This window comes from Battus philenor, unplaced genomic scaffold, assembly GCF_028537555.1.
Source record: "Battus philenor isolate CCGP_79_NKW_IND1 unplaced genomic scaffold, ilBatPhil1.0.hap1 SCAF_7, whole genome shotgun sequence".
Taxonomy (NCBI): Eukaryota; Metazoa; Arthropoda; class Insecta; order Lepidoptera; family Papilionidae; genus Battus; species Battus philenor.
Genome location: NW_027181737.1, coordinates 199,111 through 215,819, shown reverse-complemented (window position 1 = coordinate 215,819; position 16,709 = coordinate 199,111). Strand labels below are relative to the sequence as shown.

Here is a 16,709-nt window from a genome sequence, read left to right as displayed (position 1 = left end):
AGTTACCCTAAATGAGAGGAACTTTAGACAATTTAACCGTGTCTTGTCTAGGGGATACGATCATGAACATCTATGAATACTTGAGAGTTTCACAGTTTCCGTGGACTTAGTTAAGTAAGTAATCTTCAGTAGGTCTCTTAAATGACAATTAATGTAAGAAGAAAGCAATTAGCAATAAACATTAAAACAAACGTGACCGTCTTATCTTAAAACTTAATTATGTGCTTAATGTAAATGCATTTTAAAATTTCCCAGACTTATTATGGATGTCTTGTCATTCGTTTAAGACATTGAATCTCGTCAGAAATGTTTCCCCAATTATTTGCAGTAATTTTGATTCTCTATCTGTTGGTGCGACGGTGGAGGTTGAGGAAGATGCTTCGTCTTTCGGCCATCACCGGCAGCAATCAGCTCGCGCTGCCGTTTCTAGGGCACAGCTACATGTTCGCTGGCAGCAGTCAAGGTATCCTCATGTCTGTTATTCACTCCTAACATATAACATTTTATTATCACTAATTTTGGATACCCTGTGCTAAAAGTTTCAGCCAGTAAGGTTTCAGCAAATGCCTGTTCCAGAGCTTGCCAGTTTTTCTGGTCATGAATTATACTTCACGAATGCACTCTCCTCTATTTACACATATCATCTCGCTCTGAGAGAGATTTTAGTCCCATTAGCCTTCACTAAAAGCGTCAACCGTTGAAGTTTAGCAAAGGCAGAGAAGGACAACAACGCCAAGTGGTCTCGTTTTGCTGAGGTACGACAAGGATGCCGGGAAAGGAACAGCTTCCTCCTGGGATGTGTCTTGACGAAGTACTGAGAGGCAGTTGCGACCGCCGAGAAAGTTTAGTGGGTAGGAATCCCACATAATCCTGTCCTTCCTCCAGAGGGTAGGGTATCTAATGTTCATCTAGAAGATTCCCCCAAAATACCAAAAAAAAGGATCGGAAGGTGTATAACCTGCAAAAAGGTTTAGACTTGACTAAATCAAACATCAGCTTCTGTGACGGCCTTCCAAAGCTGCATTTGTGGGGTTGTAAAATATGGTCACGTGGTCGGTAAAGGTAATGATAATGCTAAATCTAAATATGATTTCAGACCCGAGTACTGTACCAGGACACTCGAACTGCCCGACGATTGTGAACTCATGGGATATCGGAAATTTACATCTATGTTTCATCTCCCTTATGCCTTCAACTAGTAGAGGAATATATTTTGTTCGATACCATATGATAAAGTTTCAAGTTTGCGAATGTTTTATTATATATAATTTGCTAGATTTTAATATTCCATAAGTTTGATTTTGGTAAGCAATGCTGAAACACAAGGCGCATGAAATTTACAAATAGATTTTAAATTATTATATCTTTCATAGATCGAATGACTGCATTCAAAGCGTTCGGGATGGAAGCGATCAGAAACAACGGAGTGACCAGTCTGTGGTTCGGTTCCAGCTACTACACAGGTATTTGGAATAAAGCCGAGGCGTGTTGTAAAAGCACAATTTATTCAAGAAGATTTGGTTAAATTTAATATCATGTACACCACACGATTACACGATACATTCAAACTTGATTTGATTCGGAAGTATTCCAACCAAATATTTATATTTACATGTTAAAATTCTTGTATTTATAACAATTAAACTACAGTTTATTATGTAATATACAATACATATAAAGAAGTACACAGACCTAAAGGTCCGAAAAGTTTGATTAATGAGATCATGTTCCAAGTCGATACGAAAAATCCCATAAAGCAGGTTTGTATACACTAGCTCACACACGACTTTATCAAAGTTCTGGAACTTCAGTTGTTCAACTATCAACTACAGAAATATTTTCTGCAGAACCGCAGAACAAAATTGTTATTTATCATATAGATTGGAATATTGTACCAGTGTGATCTTGCAGTGATTGCAGACCCGGCGGCAGCAGAGTTAGTTCTTAAGACGTGTTTGGGGAAAGGCGCCTTCGTCGCTACCTTCCAACATCTCCTTGGCAACGGCATCCTGATCGCGCCCGGTAATATTCCATTAAAGTGATTAAGATTAAGATTTTAGTTAAGTAATAAACATTCATAAGCAGTGTTGGCCATGTTATTAACCGTGACTTCTGCGCGGTGTAAAACCGCTGCGTTATTTTACCTCGTAAATTGCGTCACAGCTGTTTTGCGCTGTAAGTTTCAATGCGATTTTGTTGACCTATATATGCGCATTCCCACAATGCTAAATAGGAGTATTTTATTTGACCACGTCAAGTCATAATAGGCCCTGTAGTTTTCTTGCTAGAATTGCTTAAAAACTGTTAAGACTAATTATCTTTAATATGTAAACATTGCATTTAATATGTTATCATTTCGGCGTACGACGTCCAGAGTTGGACATAGGCCTGCAGCACAGATTTCTGACAGGACCAGCTGAAATCGGCCCGCATCCAGCATCTTCCAATGACTTTAACGAGGTCAGTCAATCTGACCACCTTATAAGCCAGGGATTTAGACCCCTAGGGGTCTATGACAACCTGCAAGGGGTCTACGTCAACAAAAAAAAATTTGGGGGTCCATAAAATGAAAATGGGGGGTCCGCGATAGTGGATCTCAGCACATACACCGATAGTACCTATTTACTTACATCACACTAACTTATAATATCAATACGACACAAAATAGTTTGGGGCAACTTTGTTATAAGCGAACGACCAATAAGACAACATCCATCGTTAGCACCCAGGAGCCAGATTCTGTATACTATATGGCTTGCCCACTGACATACAATATACAAATCCGCTGGGCATAGTACTTTCGTTCGTATAAGTATTTTCTTACTTCTGGTTTGAACTTTTAGATCAATGCCATGTATAACTCTTTTCATGATCTGTTGAGCGACCATGATCTTGCTAATGGAGCTCAGAGTAAGAAAAAAGCTGCCGGCACATCGGGCCCAGTCATCATTGGCAATGCATGTGTTATATATATATATGTATATGTATATGTATATATATATATATATGTATATGTATATGTATATATATATATATGTATATGTATATGTATATGTATATATATATATATATATATATATATTTATTTACATGATTTTAGTGAACATTTGGCGGCCGCGTCGAAGGCTCGTAGCTCCTACCTTCTCCTCGAAGAACCTCCGGAGTTTCGTGGCGGTGTTCGCGCAGCGGAGCGAGGAGTTGGCGGAACAGTTGGACGCCGCGCATGGGCAACAGTCGTTCTCCCTTTGGAAGTCCTTCACTGCGTATTCAATCGCCTCCGTTTGTGGTGTGTGCCTAAGTGTACTCACGTGCGCGAAACATGTACACATTGGGACAAACATAAAAGCAATACAACTGTTCCTTTTCTAATGTTTTAGGCAAAAGATTGAAACCTACGTAAATGATGTTACTTTACCAAACTGGCCATCGTGGCCCTTACCCTCTCTTTAATCAAAGAAGGAAACTTTAAATGCTTCACTATTTAACCATCTTTATTTATTATAAAGTGTATTTATTATAATACATTTTATTGTTATTTTTTAATCAAAAAAGTAATTGCTAACATACCAAGTAAATATTTTAGTCTAAAAATAATTATTTAATACATTACCAAATAAAGTTAATTCAGCCCTGAAATATTGTAATAAAAAAGTTGCTTATAAGCTATTTGTATAATTTATAATTTGTTAAACAAAGGTAATTTTAAAATCATTAGCCACATGTCGTCTACTGTAGACCATAGGCCTCCTACATAGATTTTCAACAGTACCCGCTAGAAGCAGCTTGCGCCGCGCGACCTACTTCCGACTACCTTAACAAAGGCGTCTGTCTACCTCCTGGATTGACTCCTATGCTGAGCATGACAGTCATCGGTTTCCATTCCAGGATTTTAAGGCGTCCTTAGTGGCCTACACACTGCCACTTTATTTTGTCAATCTCTTTTCGTTCATTCGTTTTTCAGTTAGATTTCCTCACTTCCGATTTGAACCACCACCTTTCAGGGCCATGTATTGTCACATAGAATTTTCCCTAGACCTTCCGAGTCATAAAATTTAATTACTTACCCTTTATACGACTTGTATGCAGCCGCAGGCTTAATTTATTACACGCATTTTGTACCAGTCAACCCATTACATCATTACAAATATACATCATTACAAATATACATTGACACATTTTATATTTCTTTAAAAATATTCTTCTATATATTTGTTTGAATATCTGTCTGGGCTTGGGCCGAAAACTTTATTTCATATTTGCCAAATTTGATTTATAAATGATTATGTTCGGTGTGTCAGAGACAATACTAGGTGTGGAAGTCAACACACAAAAGCTGTCACACAAGCTGTTCGTGGAGAGATTCAACGAGTACTGCCGGCTGGTGGCGGCGCGCACGTGCCAGCCCTGGCTGCAGATCGACGCGCTGTACAAAGTTTTGCCTGCGTATGCAAAGCTAGAAAAACACAAGAAGTATATTCACAGTTTTGTTAATCAGGTATGGGTTAATATAGAACAGTTCAGAAAAACTTTTTGAGTTATTTTTTTGTATGTATTACCGTTCGTTTCCCCGTTTTGGGTTGAAGATCATAGACATCATATAGACAGATGACTTTAAGACTGATTGTAAGTTGATTTTAACCGGTCCTATTTGAAATCTAGTGGAGGCCGATGTCCAGCTGTGGACATCCTATGAATGTAGCGATGATGATGGTTCTCTCTTTATGATCATTTACATTTATCAGAATCCGGTAGTTGAGTTCTTCAATATTGGAAGAAAAAAATTCCATAAATATAGCAACGAGGATTCTAAACGCACTCTCTTCAGAGAAGAGCACATAACTAACTCAGAAGAGTGTTGTGGTTACAACTAACAATGTCCTTACTGTAGTAGAGCAATTAATTTCCAAACTTAATTATCGAAAAATAATCCTTCCAATTAGAAAAAATATTCCGTTGCAGATTATCCAGTCTAAACGAAGAGAACAGGAAATGTTGACGACTTGTGACAAGGGTAAGTAAATTAATATTCCGTTAATAAAGACGTCTAATGCAAATAATGAAGGAATATATAAGTACAATAACAATAAAAGTCGTTTGTCGTCGTCGTTTCAACCCACAGATGCCAAATACTAGGTACAGGCCTCCCTTAAAGATGTCTATAGGGAATGTACCATCATCGCAACGCTTGGCAGGAGGGTTGGCGTTCACAGTTTAGTATTGTGGTATACAAAGGACACTGCTGCCTATCCTTTGGATACTTATGAGAAGTGAAAATTCTATGTAATCAATTTACAAAGTGGAATCTATAGCAGGTCTAAGTACTTTATCCCTGGGCTACCATTGCTCTGGAGGAGTAATAGGCTAATGATTCTCAATTCTCTTCGAATGAAGTCTCATTCATGAAACTGATACACTTGAACCGACATTTGTTATGGCCAGTTGCTAACCTGTAGGACTCGACCGACGACACTCGTAAAGCAAAGAATGAATATCAGGCGAAGAACTTCGAGTAACGCTTTAAGTGGCATACCTTCATATCATTCCGGTGCATATATAAATAGTCTTGTAACTAATAATACAAGTATTCTGTAATACCGTTCCGTATGGAACAGTCACGCGGCTTACTTCACGAAACAGATTAATATCATTTAGGATAGAGAACCTCTCGCAATGAAAATACAAAATTGCCGACAAAGTAAAAGCTTCTTTATTTTTAACACTTGAACTCTACTTCACATACTATACTATGTGTATGGTTTAACGCTGCTAGCCAATTTAGGCTCTGTGCAGCTCATCGAAATTGTGTTCACGAAAACAAAGGTCCGTGAGCTAAAAATTTACACAGCCAGATTGTATTCCAGTTACAACGATGACTTTTACACAGAGGGACTATACCCAAGTAGGTGTATAGTGTTGTAGCTGGAGTGTAGTGTACGTTTTCGAAGCGAGGGCTACTTTGTGGTTCAGAGTAACGCAGGCTGACCCTGATCACCCTCGCTTGAACGTGACTATTTCAAACATAATTGCAGGGTTAATACTAGTTGCTCATAAGAAACTTATCCATTGCATTGTAATTTTTTGACTTTATCAATGAAGGCTACATATAATTAATACACAGGATAATATCAATTACAATATTATCGTTAATAGCTCCATAATACGGCTTGCTAAAAACCACAAGCAACTCTAAACACAGAGTCATCAAGAAGGATCCGAGTATTTTACACCGCTGCTTCTATCTTTCATTGTATTAACAACCCAAAGGCATTAGATAAGTAGTTCTACAAGAATTTTAAATATATATTAAGTAATAGGGATATTAAAAGTTATGTTGTATTAAAACATAATTTATGATTAAACAAATATTACAGTAGTAAGTATAAAAAAATAATAAAAATATGAAAACGGCTTTCTAATTTATTTGTTAAGAATATAAAATACTGGTCGATTTAGACGCTGGAATTTATATGTAAAAATTATAATTTTATTTAGTGCCATCTAGCGTGATAATACAGATTCAGCACAAGTCAATGTCACAGGTGAAGTTAAACGTTGTTTATTTTACCGAGAGATGGCACTTATTTAGTTAATACTATACAATATACATATACTAATTTAATTTTTTAAAAAGTTTTTTTATATGTAGCTGTTGTTTTATATTTATGTTAATATTAATGGGTAATGATCGAATTACTTCCGTTAACCTTTTTTAAATTAACTTTTTCGGTCGTTATAACGTTTTTGCTAGAGCGAGGTAGCAACAGATATTTTTTCGCAACATTTCTTAGATGTCTATATCTAATTAAATGTAGTAAAGGTATACTATCTCACACACACATATATATATATATATATATATATATATATATATATATATATTTATATATACATACATATTATACTAATTCTGGCTATAAGTACCGTTTTAATGAAAAGTAAGCAAAATTATACTTTTGAATTAAGAATCTTTTCTATATGATAGCTCATTGTGTTTTCTAATTTTTGCGCCAATGTACTGTTAAATATTTGTGACATAAAAATGAAGTGGGGTGATAAAGCGAACCAAATCGCTATGATTGGGTCGCACGAAGTAGGTATGCGAAATATAAATATTAAAATCCTCCGTACGCTTGGTATTAGGCAAATTTTTGTGTACCGGGGTATTGATAGATACAATGAAACTTCTGTTTGTGACAGCAAGAGATGTGGCCGTCCACGTATTGTTCATACAATAAAGGCGATCAATGAAGTAAGGCAAAGAATTTGAAAAAATTCTATCCGAAAGTAAAAGATTATGGTTCGATAAATGAAGATAGCACCTAGTTTTAAAAGATAAATCAGGATTTGCAGCCTATAAGAGATGCACTGGTCATTTTTTAACGAATAATTTAAAAAAAGAATAGGGTACGAACGACTTCGAATACACTAAATATGTTTATTGGTTTTATATTAATGTATTAAAATAACACATTGTAATACTAATAAAAGTTACATACTTTATGAAATGTTGTGTTTCTTTGTAACAATATTTATGGTAGCACCGGGTAGTACCAGGTTAGAATTGTGATATACCTAAAGGCAGTTGCCAGAATGTCTTTCTACACTATTTAATGCTAATAGAAAATAGAAGTCACGATAATTGCATCGCACTTTAAGATAGACTTTTATTACTATTCCTGTCGTCTAGATGGGGAAATCGTTCGAAAATAATCGAAGGTTCAAACACTTTGCTGAGAAAAATAACCGAAACGGATCAAGTTCAGACGCGCAATTGACATTTTTTATTTTAGGACGTACAAAATATTAGGAAATTAATAAAAAAATATAATGAAATTGGTATTATTTATTCATTGGTATTTATTATTGGTATAATTATTGACCTGACGCATTCAAACAGTTTCAGTGTGACCACATGAATAAAGGTGATTAGAAGAAGACATAAAAATCTTAAAACTTTATGCTAATTCAAATGACAATAACCATTTAGTCTGTATTACATATTTAAAATACGTTTATATGATTTTTATAGAAAAAAATGTTATTAAGCAACTGGTTGCAGGTGAGGTGCGATGCCAAGCCTTCCTGGAGTCGATGATCTGCGGAGGCGGGCTGTCAGACGAGCAGCTGCTGGAGGAGGCGCTCGTGCTGGTGCTGGCCGGCACCGACACCTCGGCGGTGGGCATCTGCTTTACCGCAGTACTGATGGCTGTTCACCAACGCGTGCAGGATAAAGTCTATGAAGAGTATGCTTTCTATCAAATCCTTATCAATTTCTGGTGGTAACCATTTCGCTGCCTATGCTAAGAGATATGACAATATTTAAGTTAATACTACTCTGAACCTATGGAGTGTTCACCGGAGCGATCTAAGAGAACTGCGGCCTCCCAATCTGCCAAAACCGTAACATGTAGCAACATGACCCGCGAATTCCTCCGGGAGCCCTCGGGCTTCGAACTTTAAAAGTGACCTTAGGTTAGGCGCCCTCTGCACCCAGCCACCTCAAAGCTAACGTCATAGACGCCCCCGGCAAGATATAGGCCTGCCCCAAAGATCGCTACGATGACCGATACTGTCTAGTCTTGTCCATCAATAATTGAAATGTTGACATTTCGCTGCACCTTCTCTGAATTACTTTTTTTAACTTGCTCTAGTATTGCTAGCCAGATAAAATTTTCAGAATCTTTTCAATGAATCCTAGTAGTTTTATTAGGTATGTACATAACAGAAAAAAGAGATTTTTTTTTCTTAAGCCTTTTAAATTAAATGATGATGATGAAGAAAAAATGTAGTTCATTACAACTTAATCTCAAATTTTATAGAACAATGATTAACCTCGGTGTGTCAATGCCGGTAACAGTGGTGTCTCATCGCGTAAGCACCGACATTGACGAAGCTCCTGGGCCTGGACAGCTCTAGTCCGTGGAAGCTTTCGAGGAGAATTTAGCTCATTCAGCAAGATTCTACTTAGACAGTCAAAGTAGGCGAAGGCAATTTGAAAAGGGTCGTGCAATGTAGGCAACCCCTACGATCATGATTACTCGGCCACTATTCTGTGACATCAAGTTAATATGTAATACCTAACAAGTAGAGCGGCAGGTTGCGCGAAGTGTTCGGCGACACCAGCCGCGTTGTGACGGCCGAGGATCTGCCGAAGCTCAACTATCTAGAAGCAGTGATCAAGGAGTCCATGCGGCTGTACCCGCCCGTTGCAGTCATCTCTAGGACTTTGGACAAGGACGTCACCTTACGTGTGTATTACGCTTATTAAACAGTTTTATTTAGCTCGACCCGTACGGAATTTGTTTATTTATTTGGGTCAAAATTAGAAATTGACATTTAAGCATCTTCCCGTTTTTAGATTGATGTGAAATTTTGTACACACATTTAATTTAGATGACAATACAATATAATAAAATCAATAACATTATAAATCTAAGATGGCCGCCGATACAAAATGGCCGATTACATATTTTTCCTTAACCCCCTCAATATGGGTAACAAATGAAAGGGCTACACTAGTAAAACACGATGATTATGTCAAAATTTAAAATTAAAGATGGACGCCGTTCCAATATAGCGGACTAGGTACATATTTTTCCACAACCACCACCATATGGGTATCAAAAAACCGTATAACATAAAAGTTTTTTAAATGTATTTATTTAACAATTTTCACTTTTTACAACCAGGTACAAACCATCCCTGTGTATAATAAACTATACTACATATGTAGGTAATGACATATTCATAATTCCTTTATGATTCCAGGAAGAAACTGAAATACTTTACAAGTTTAATTATAGCCCACCAGAAAACAATGTAATGATATGTTATTGAATAATTTAAAATTATTATCGCCCTTTGGTCTGCTAGCTTTATACAATTGTGCACAACAATTATTTTCGCACTCACAGATTAATACATCGCCCATTAACCTGTGAGTGTGAAGTGCCTTAGACAACATAGATTGCGAGAAACTGTACTACCGTGATTCCCCCATGATCACAACTGCTCCTATGAAAGCCAACTGGTAATAAGATGACACGCATTACATTACGGTCCTGAACATTGAAATTTGTATAGAATCCTTCTTCTCCTTTTGTCGCATCGATCACCACTGAGGATCGTGACCCTTTCTGGAAAGTTCGTCGCACACTATGTTATGGCATATATGCCGGTCTTCGGCGGTATGGGTTGCTTCGGCAATTATTTTTCATTCATAAGTCTACAAAAATCGTTTTTCTATTATATATAAAATTTTCGCTCACTAGAATGCTCCTGGAACCGGAACTGAACATAATGTCGGTACACTATTATCTAACGGCGAAAAAGCTCCGCAGTTGTGCCCGAACAAACGTACTTCTGCGAGGAAAATTTATTATTAAACGTGCAAACTAAATTCTAAAATTGATATTATGAATTAAAAATTTATGATGTAATTGTAGAATAAAAGTTATATATCAATCGGTATGGTACCGTAAGAGAAAGTAAACGTAAACAAATTGCAGCATCCGGAGTGAGGCTGGTGGAGGGCTCGGATGCGCTGGTGAACATTTGGGCGCTGCACCGCAGCCCGCGGCACTGGGCCGACGCAGAGAGCTTCCGCCCCGAGCGCTTCTTGAACAACTCGATCCATCGCAACACCGCCTTCATGCCCTTCAGCTTCGGGCCCCGGAACTGCATCGGTCAGTTATGATGACAGAAAAGAAAGTCCACACAAGAGTGACGCTCGGAATCCCTTAACCACCATTCCAAATACAAATGCTAGCGACAGCTTTGGTTGTGGCGCTCCTGGCATTCGTCTCATCGCGTGCATAAATGATCACTATGAATAATCCCCCCGCAAAAGTTCTGTTAGTCTAGAGAAGCGTTAAAATATTATATGTAACGCAGAGGTTCCCTTCGTAGGTATCTCTTAAAACTTAATATCAAATAAAAAACATTAACTAAGCTGTTCGTGCGCCACAAATGCGACAATGATAAAGAAAATAAACATGTGAGGAGGCTCGATTTCTGTATGCACTTAAGATTGTTATATGATTCTCTTACAAGAATTCCTACTCATTCTTCTTACTCAAAATTAGAGATCTGAGTCCCTTTTATGCAGGATGTATCCCTTTTATGCAGTACGGGATGATGTCGATGAAGGCAGTCCTGGCGACGGTTCTGCGCCGGCACCGCCTGCTGCCGGCGGCGAGCGGTGCGGGCGGGGCAGACGGCGGCGCCGGCGGGGAGCTGCGCGTCACTTACGACATCATGATGAGGAACTTGGACAACTACCTGGTGCGCCTGGAGCCAAGAATATAACCACGCATTTAAGTTTATTTGAAATAATACAGTTTGTTAATTGTTTGAAATATATTACTCACTGAAAAACAAAATTGTTAATTTCTAAATGTATATTCAAAATAAGCAAAGGTTTTTGCAGCCAGGCAGGTAGTAGGTCATCTACAGCTGGAGAAAGACATTCCTCAATTATTTCCAGCAGCGCCGGATGGAAGCGCTCTGCATCCGGCATCTTCCGGCAACCTTGATAAAGCCATATGTTCACTTCGTAGATGATCACCCTGCAATGTACTTGCCGGTTCGTGGTTTTCATTCCAGAACTTTAAAGTTACTCTGTAAGCAGCTCATTGTCGCTTCTTCTTGCTAATTCACTTGGCTATGTCTACTTTAGATATTCTATGAATATACTCATTCCCAAATTGATAATGTAAGTGTGAGTTAAAACGTAGTGTACGTTTCAATTCCAGAGTAGAGTTAGGCTGGCGTAAAAATCAGGGAGGAGTCAATAGCCTCCCTGATAAGCGAAAAAGAGACCAAAAATTCATTCATCACCCTCTGTAAAAAAATTATAAATAATGCTATAGAAAGAAATAAAAAGTAAATATTGCAAATAAATAGATAATAAAGACAAAATAAAAGCAAATAAATTATAAAACTGTGATATAAAATAATTATAGAATCTAAGTAATAAAAATGTGATATAAAATAACACTGTAATTTAAGAAAATGTAAAAAGAAATGAGGAATGAATGAAAGGTGATAAAGAGCAAAAGGGAAAGACAGTAGAATTGTGGAATGAAAGAATAGACCGAAAGACAATGTGAAGTATGAAAGAAGAGAAAGAAAATAATAAAAATTCTGTGAAAAATTAAATAAATTAGCCCATAAAGTCCCTGTCCCACAAAACATAGGGGGTGCGAGAGGCCCCCAATAGCGGGGGCCATAAAAAAAAGAGTATAGTTAGGAAAATATTTTCCTTTGCGATTGTAAGCGGTTTTGTCCGTTAGATATCACAAATTTGTAGGACTTGAGGTGGCTGGACGTAAGGGACCTCAGTGCAATAACCAGACTCGGGTTCTGGCCGACTTGGAAACAGATATCCTAAGGGGTCGCTCAGGCTTTAACTGACTCAACTCACAGCACATGAATATTGGCTTTCATTCGATAAGCATTTTCCTTTTCGTTTCATATATACCCTGAAGGGAAGGAACACGGCTCAAAAAAGAAATGATTTAGACTTGAAATTCAGATAAATGGAATTTGCTCAGTGTTCTACAATACAATAACTTATGGGATATCAAACAATCGTTTTCTCCTTCGACTATACAAGATCCTTGTTATAAAGTAAATAAATTCTTAATATAATTGTGTACAAAGGAAAAGTTACATTAAAAACTTTATATACAGAGTGAAGTTATTGATGTAGAAATATAAAAAGAGTAAATGTATAGCTAAAGTGCTATTAATTATTGTATGGTTCGCGCTATACAAAAATAAATGGTCAATAAAAATAATTAAACTAAATGAGAAATAGCGTTTTCAAAATTAGAATTAGCTCTGTATTCCGGATGTTGTTCTCGTTGTTAGCCTTGTGGGGCTCTTACAGCTTCGTCGATCTCAGGGAGAGCTAATAAAAAATTTCCTTCCTTCTACTCTATACAATTCGCCGCCTCCCGGCGCTTCGGTACGCTGCGAGAGACCTGTGTTGCTGCTGCTTTTCTCCTTCGATGGTGGTGTTGGAGTCCACGTCGGCGTCGGTGTCTTGTTGTCCTTCTTGCAACTACCTCCTGGTAGTTGCTATTCAGTGCGCCCTCTTACTTGGGCGTGTCTTGTGTGTGTCCTTCTTGATGGGGCCCCCCCTTACCTTTCGGGGTCGGTGCGTCCTCGTCTGGCATTGCGTGGCGTGGCCTACGCTTTGCTGTCGATGAATTTTGTTCTGGTTCGTAGTTGGCCGCTTGGGCCACCAGATGGTTCGGGTGGTGTACGGCGTCTTGGAAGTACTTCCTTGACGCCTCTCCGAAGAATTCTTGGATGGTATTAGAATTAGTACATACCAAAATATTGACACTACATTAAAAAATTGAACATCGGTCGACCATCGGCAAAGGACTGAGACTTGCGGTCGTGGGCCGCGGGTTCAATTCCCAGAATACAATTTGTTTTAATTCACACTTTGTGCATTGTTACATAAATTCTTATACTACTAAACTACTGCTTACAAACAAGTTTCCAGAGGATGGGCGTCATCCACATACCGCAATACCACAATGCGATCGCCAACCCGTCTGTCACGCTGAGAAATTTAAACTGCCAGTATTTATTGACCTCTCGCATAACAAAGGAATAAGTAATCTGATGTAATATATTTCGAAGTGTTCACATTTATACGGGGTGATAGAAAGCTTGCACATAAACAAATCATCGTTTAAATACCAATTTAAAAGACATCGATAAAATAGTCACACAACACGTGTTAAAAGTGCTCCAAAGGTTCCGTACCGGAAGTTCAAGCAGGTTCAGTCAACCCCCGGGTAGACAGTTAAGGCCGGTCCGCAGTAGCACGCGGCGGCGGCGCAAGCAGCACGGCGCTGACACCGAGGTAATGTTTTTAATTAAATTTATACTGACTAAACATTTATTTATTTACACTTTACTGGGCATTAATAAACTTAAGAATAGATCATACATAATAGACTAAAAAAAATAAGTACAGGGTTGGCGATCGCAGCGTATATTACGGTACGTAATACACGCTGCTGCTCATCCTCTGGGAACTTCTTTGTGAGCAGTGGCAATCCTATATAATTAATACACAGAGTGCGAATTGCATAATACTGTATCCAGGAAATCGAAAGTGACGGGTTCGATTCTAATTTTCAGTTCTTTGCCTCTAGATTACCACTGCTCATTTTAAAGTAGTATTTATGTATATGTAACATAAAGTATTATGTAATTAAATATATTTTCTATACAATTCACACTCCTGATTATTCGTCATCTCTGCACCAACTTGGGTTGAAAGTTATGTGTAGATAAGTATGAAGTTTGAATAAATACATAAAAAAAATTGTTCACAGAATAAATTTAGACTCAATAGAGTCAAATCTAACAATTATCCTCGCGTCTTACACCTCGTTAAGTTTTGCGGCTCATTATATAATACCACGTTATTTTTCTAAAATATCCTGCTGACTTTAGGTTTTTTATTCTCCCAGATGCAGTGCTTCATTTGCGTGGTGTACTTAATAACATCCTGCACAGCAGTTCCGTCAAAATATCGGGAGCTGGTTGCGGCTGAAGAAATCTCCACAAGCTCCAGCTCAAATGATCTTCAAGTTACAGCATTTGTCAAAAATGGAGGAGAAAGTTTGACCCTTGAGAAACATACGACCGTGTCCCCCCAAATCAGTGAAAATCAATCGGAGAGCTCGGTCAATGAAGCGGAAGGGGACATCACCACACGGAAGCCAATCCAGCCAGTTTACTCAGCTGTGAAACCGGAATTGTTCAAGCACGCGATGGTGATGGAAATGCTGGGCATGAGTCAGATAGGCGACAGCGAACGGCTCACCGTCATAAACCCCACGGTCATCGTCAACTTCCGCGGCACCGTGCTCAACAGGGAAAGCGACTTGCAGCTGGGCCAGAGGAAGAAAGACAAGAGGAAACCAGGCGGAAGACCCGCTGAGATTTCTGGATTTGACGACGAATGATTTATTTATTTATGTTAAATTATATTAATTTCATGTCTTAAAACTACAACTTTTTAAACATAAATGACAACATGATAATGTGAATCAATAAAAATATAAATAGCAAATGTATTTTATGCAGTTAGAAGAAAGGTCAGCAACCCGGGGCTCGACAGCCACATGCGTTACGAACGCAAATATTAATAATTAAAAAAAAAACATTTAAAACCGTCTTGACTCTATTAATGAGGACTAGGCACCATTTCTATCTCTCAGTTAGTTATTGAAGTACAAATAGCGTTCTACATAAATGTTCATTTACTTAAATTTTAAACATAAATAATAAGTAAATATAGTAGTAAGTAATAATACTATATTATTTATCAGTATTTCTATCAAGAAACACAATTTATGCAAAAAGTTTTTAACTCTTCTGGCTCAAAAGGTTGGCAATAATAACCATCTGCGGAAGTAAATGTTGTCTTTCGTTTGTAATACTGTTGCATGAAAGTTTTAATTACATTAATCAAGTCACGTATAGTCCCGATACATTTCGATGCACGCACGCACGCAATTAAATATTAAATTAATTACGGGAAGTGTCGGGTGGTGCGGCCAGTGAAGCCTGCTCGCGACAGTCGCTCCACACGCGGCAGAATGCGCTAGGGCCTCTGGTGCTGTGACTAGCGCACAGGTTCGAGCCAACACAGTGTTGTGCACAGTGTCGAGTAAATTTTCGCCAGGTGTGAAAATTACGGTGCGATGAAGGTATAAACTCTTTTGAACACTTTTTGAACACTCTTTCGCGATTAAACATTAAAAAAATTAATATCACGCTATCATAATCTATTCAAGTAATTGTAATAATAAAAATTTAAAGAAAGTAATAAATTACAAATTTTTTTTGCAGATACAATTTGTTCTCTACATTGCTCTTGTCTTAATTATAAGCAACATGCACCTGTTGCACACAAACTCAATTGTCCACGGAAAAAGTAAACGGAACTAATAAACGCTGCGCCGGAGTCAATTATTACTGTAGGGAAGTAAAGCTTGACCACGAAAACAAAAAGCAAGGCGGTAATCACAGACAAAAGACTCCGTCACTTAGTAAGAATAATATTAGAGACTCGAGGAATCACAAGCCTAGAATAAAGCGTCGTGTAAATCCGAAAAAAGAAAATGTAGTTTATAAACAGCCGGCTAAAACTCAAAGTAAACAAATGACAACCAGATATAAAGCCAATGTCAAGGAAACGTATGTGAATAATAAAGAAGAAAAATTTCCAAGGCAATCATCTAGTAAGCTGGCTTCTAAAATTAACTCCAAGTTCAACAAGACTATTGGACATAATATGGCCGGCTCGAGTCACATCGGAGACGAAAAACATCGAACGATTGTAAAACCCACAGTTGTGGTGAACTATCACGGCAGAGTAAGCGAAATGCATGACCTTGCGCTTGGACGTAAGATAAACAAGATAAAACTGGGATCACACGAAGACACCGATATTATTCATGTAGATCAAGAAATTGATTTGGGAACGCCGCATGGAATCATTGCAGTAAACGAACTAGGAAAAGAGAATAAAAGAGAAAAACAACACGGTGATAAAATTAATTGGAGAAGAAAAAAACATCGAAATCAAGTTAAAGCGAAGTCTTGATTTGTCGATCAAAATGTTATCGTTTTTGGACAAATTAATTTGTAGTTCATTTAATGTCTTGATC

General features: G+C 37.8%; 2 protein-coding genes across 2 annotated transcripts; both read left to right on the top strand.

The window, feature by feature from the left end:
- Positions 1 to 306: 306 nt before the first annotated feature.
- Positions 307 to 11,307, top strand: LOC137931124 (cytochrome P450 4V2-like). The gene is made up of 10 exons (XM_068774524.1): positions 307 to 463; positions 1,374 to 1,463; positions 1,912 to 2,022; positions 3,101 to 3,286; positions 4,299 to 4,495; positions 4,960 to 5,011; positions 8,060 to 8,243; positions 9,097 to 9,248; positions 10,509 to 10,685; positions 11,108 to 11,307. The coding sequence occupies exons 1-10, from the start codon at positions 307 to 309 to the stop codon at positions 11,305 to 11,307; spliced, it is 1,506 nt and encodes a 501-aa protein (XP_068630625.1).
- Positions 11,308 to 14,501: 3,194 nt separating this feature from the next.
- On the top strand, positions 14,502 to 14,999 carry LOC137931123 (uncharacterized). Its single transcript, XM_068774523.1, has one exon. The coding sequence runs from the start codon at positions 14,502 to 14,504 to the stop codon at positions 14,997 to 14,999; it is 498 nt and encodes a 165-aa protein (XP_068630624.1).
- Positions 15,000 to 16,709: the final 1,710 nt, after the last annotated feature.

Coding starts and splice junctions, on each gene's coding strand:
- LOC137931124 (XM_068774524.1), top strand. CDS start 307: ATGTTTCCCCAATTATTTGCAGTAATTTTGATTCTCTATCTGTTGGTG. Junction 1,464..1,911: donor CGGTTCCAGCTACTACACAG/GTATTTGGAATA, acceptor GTGATCTTGCAG/TGATTGCAGACCCGGCGGCA. Junction 4,496..4,959: donor TTCACAGTTTTGTTAATCAG/GTATGGGTTAAT, acceptor ATTCCGTTGCAG/ATTATCCAGTCTAAACGAAG.
- LOC137931123 (XM_068774523.1), top strand. CDS start 14,502: ATGCAGTGCTTCATTTGCGTGGTGTACTTAATAACATCCTGCACAGCA.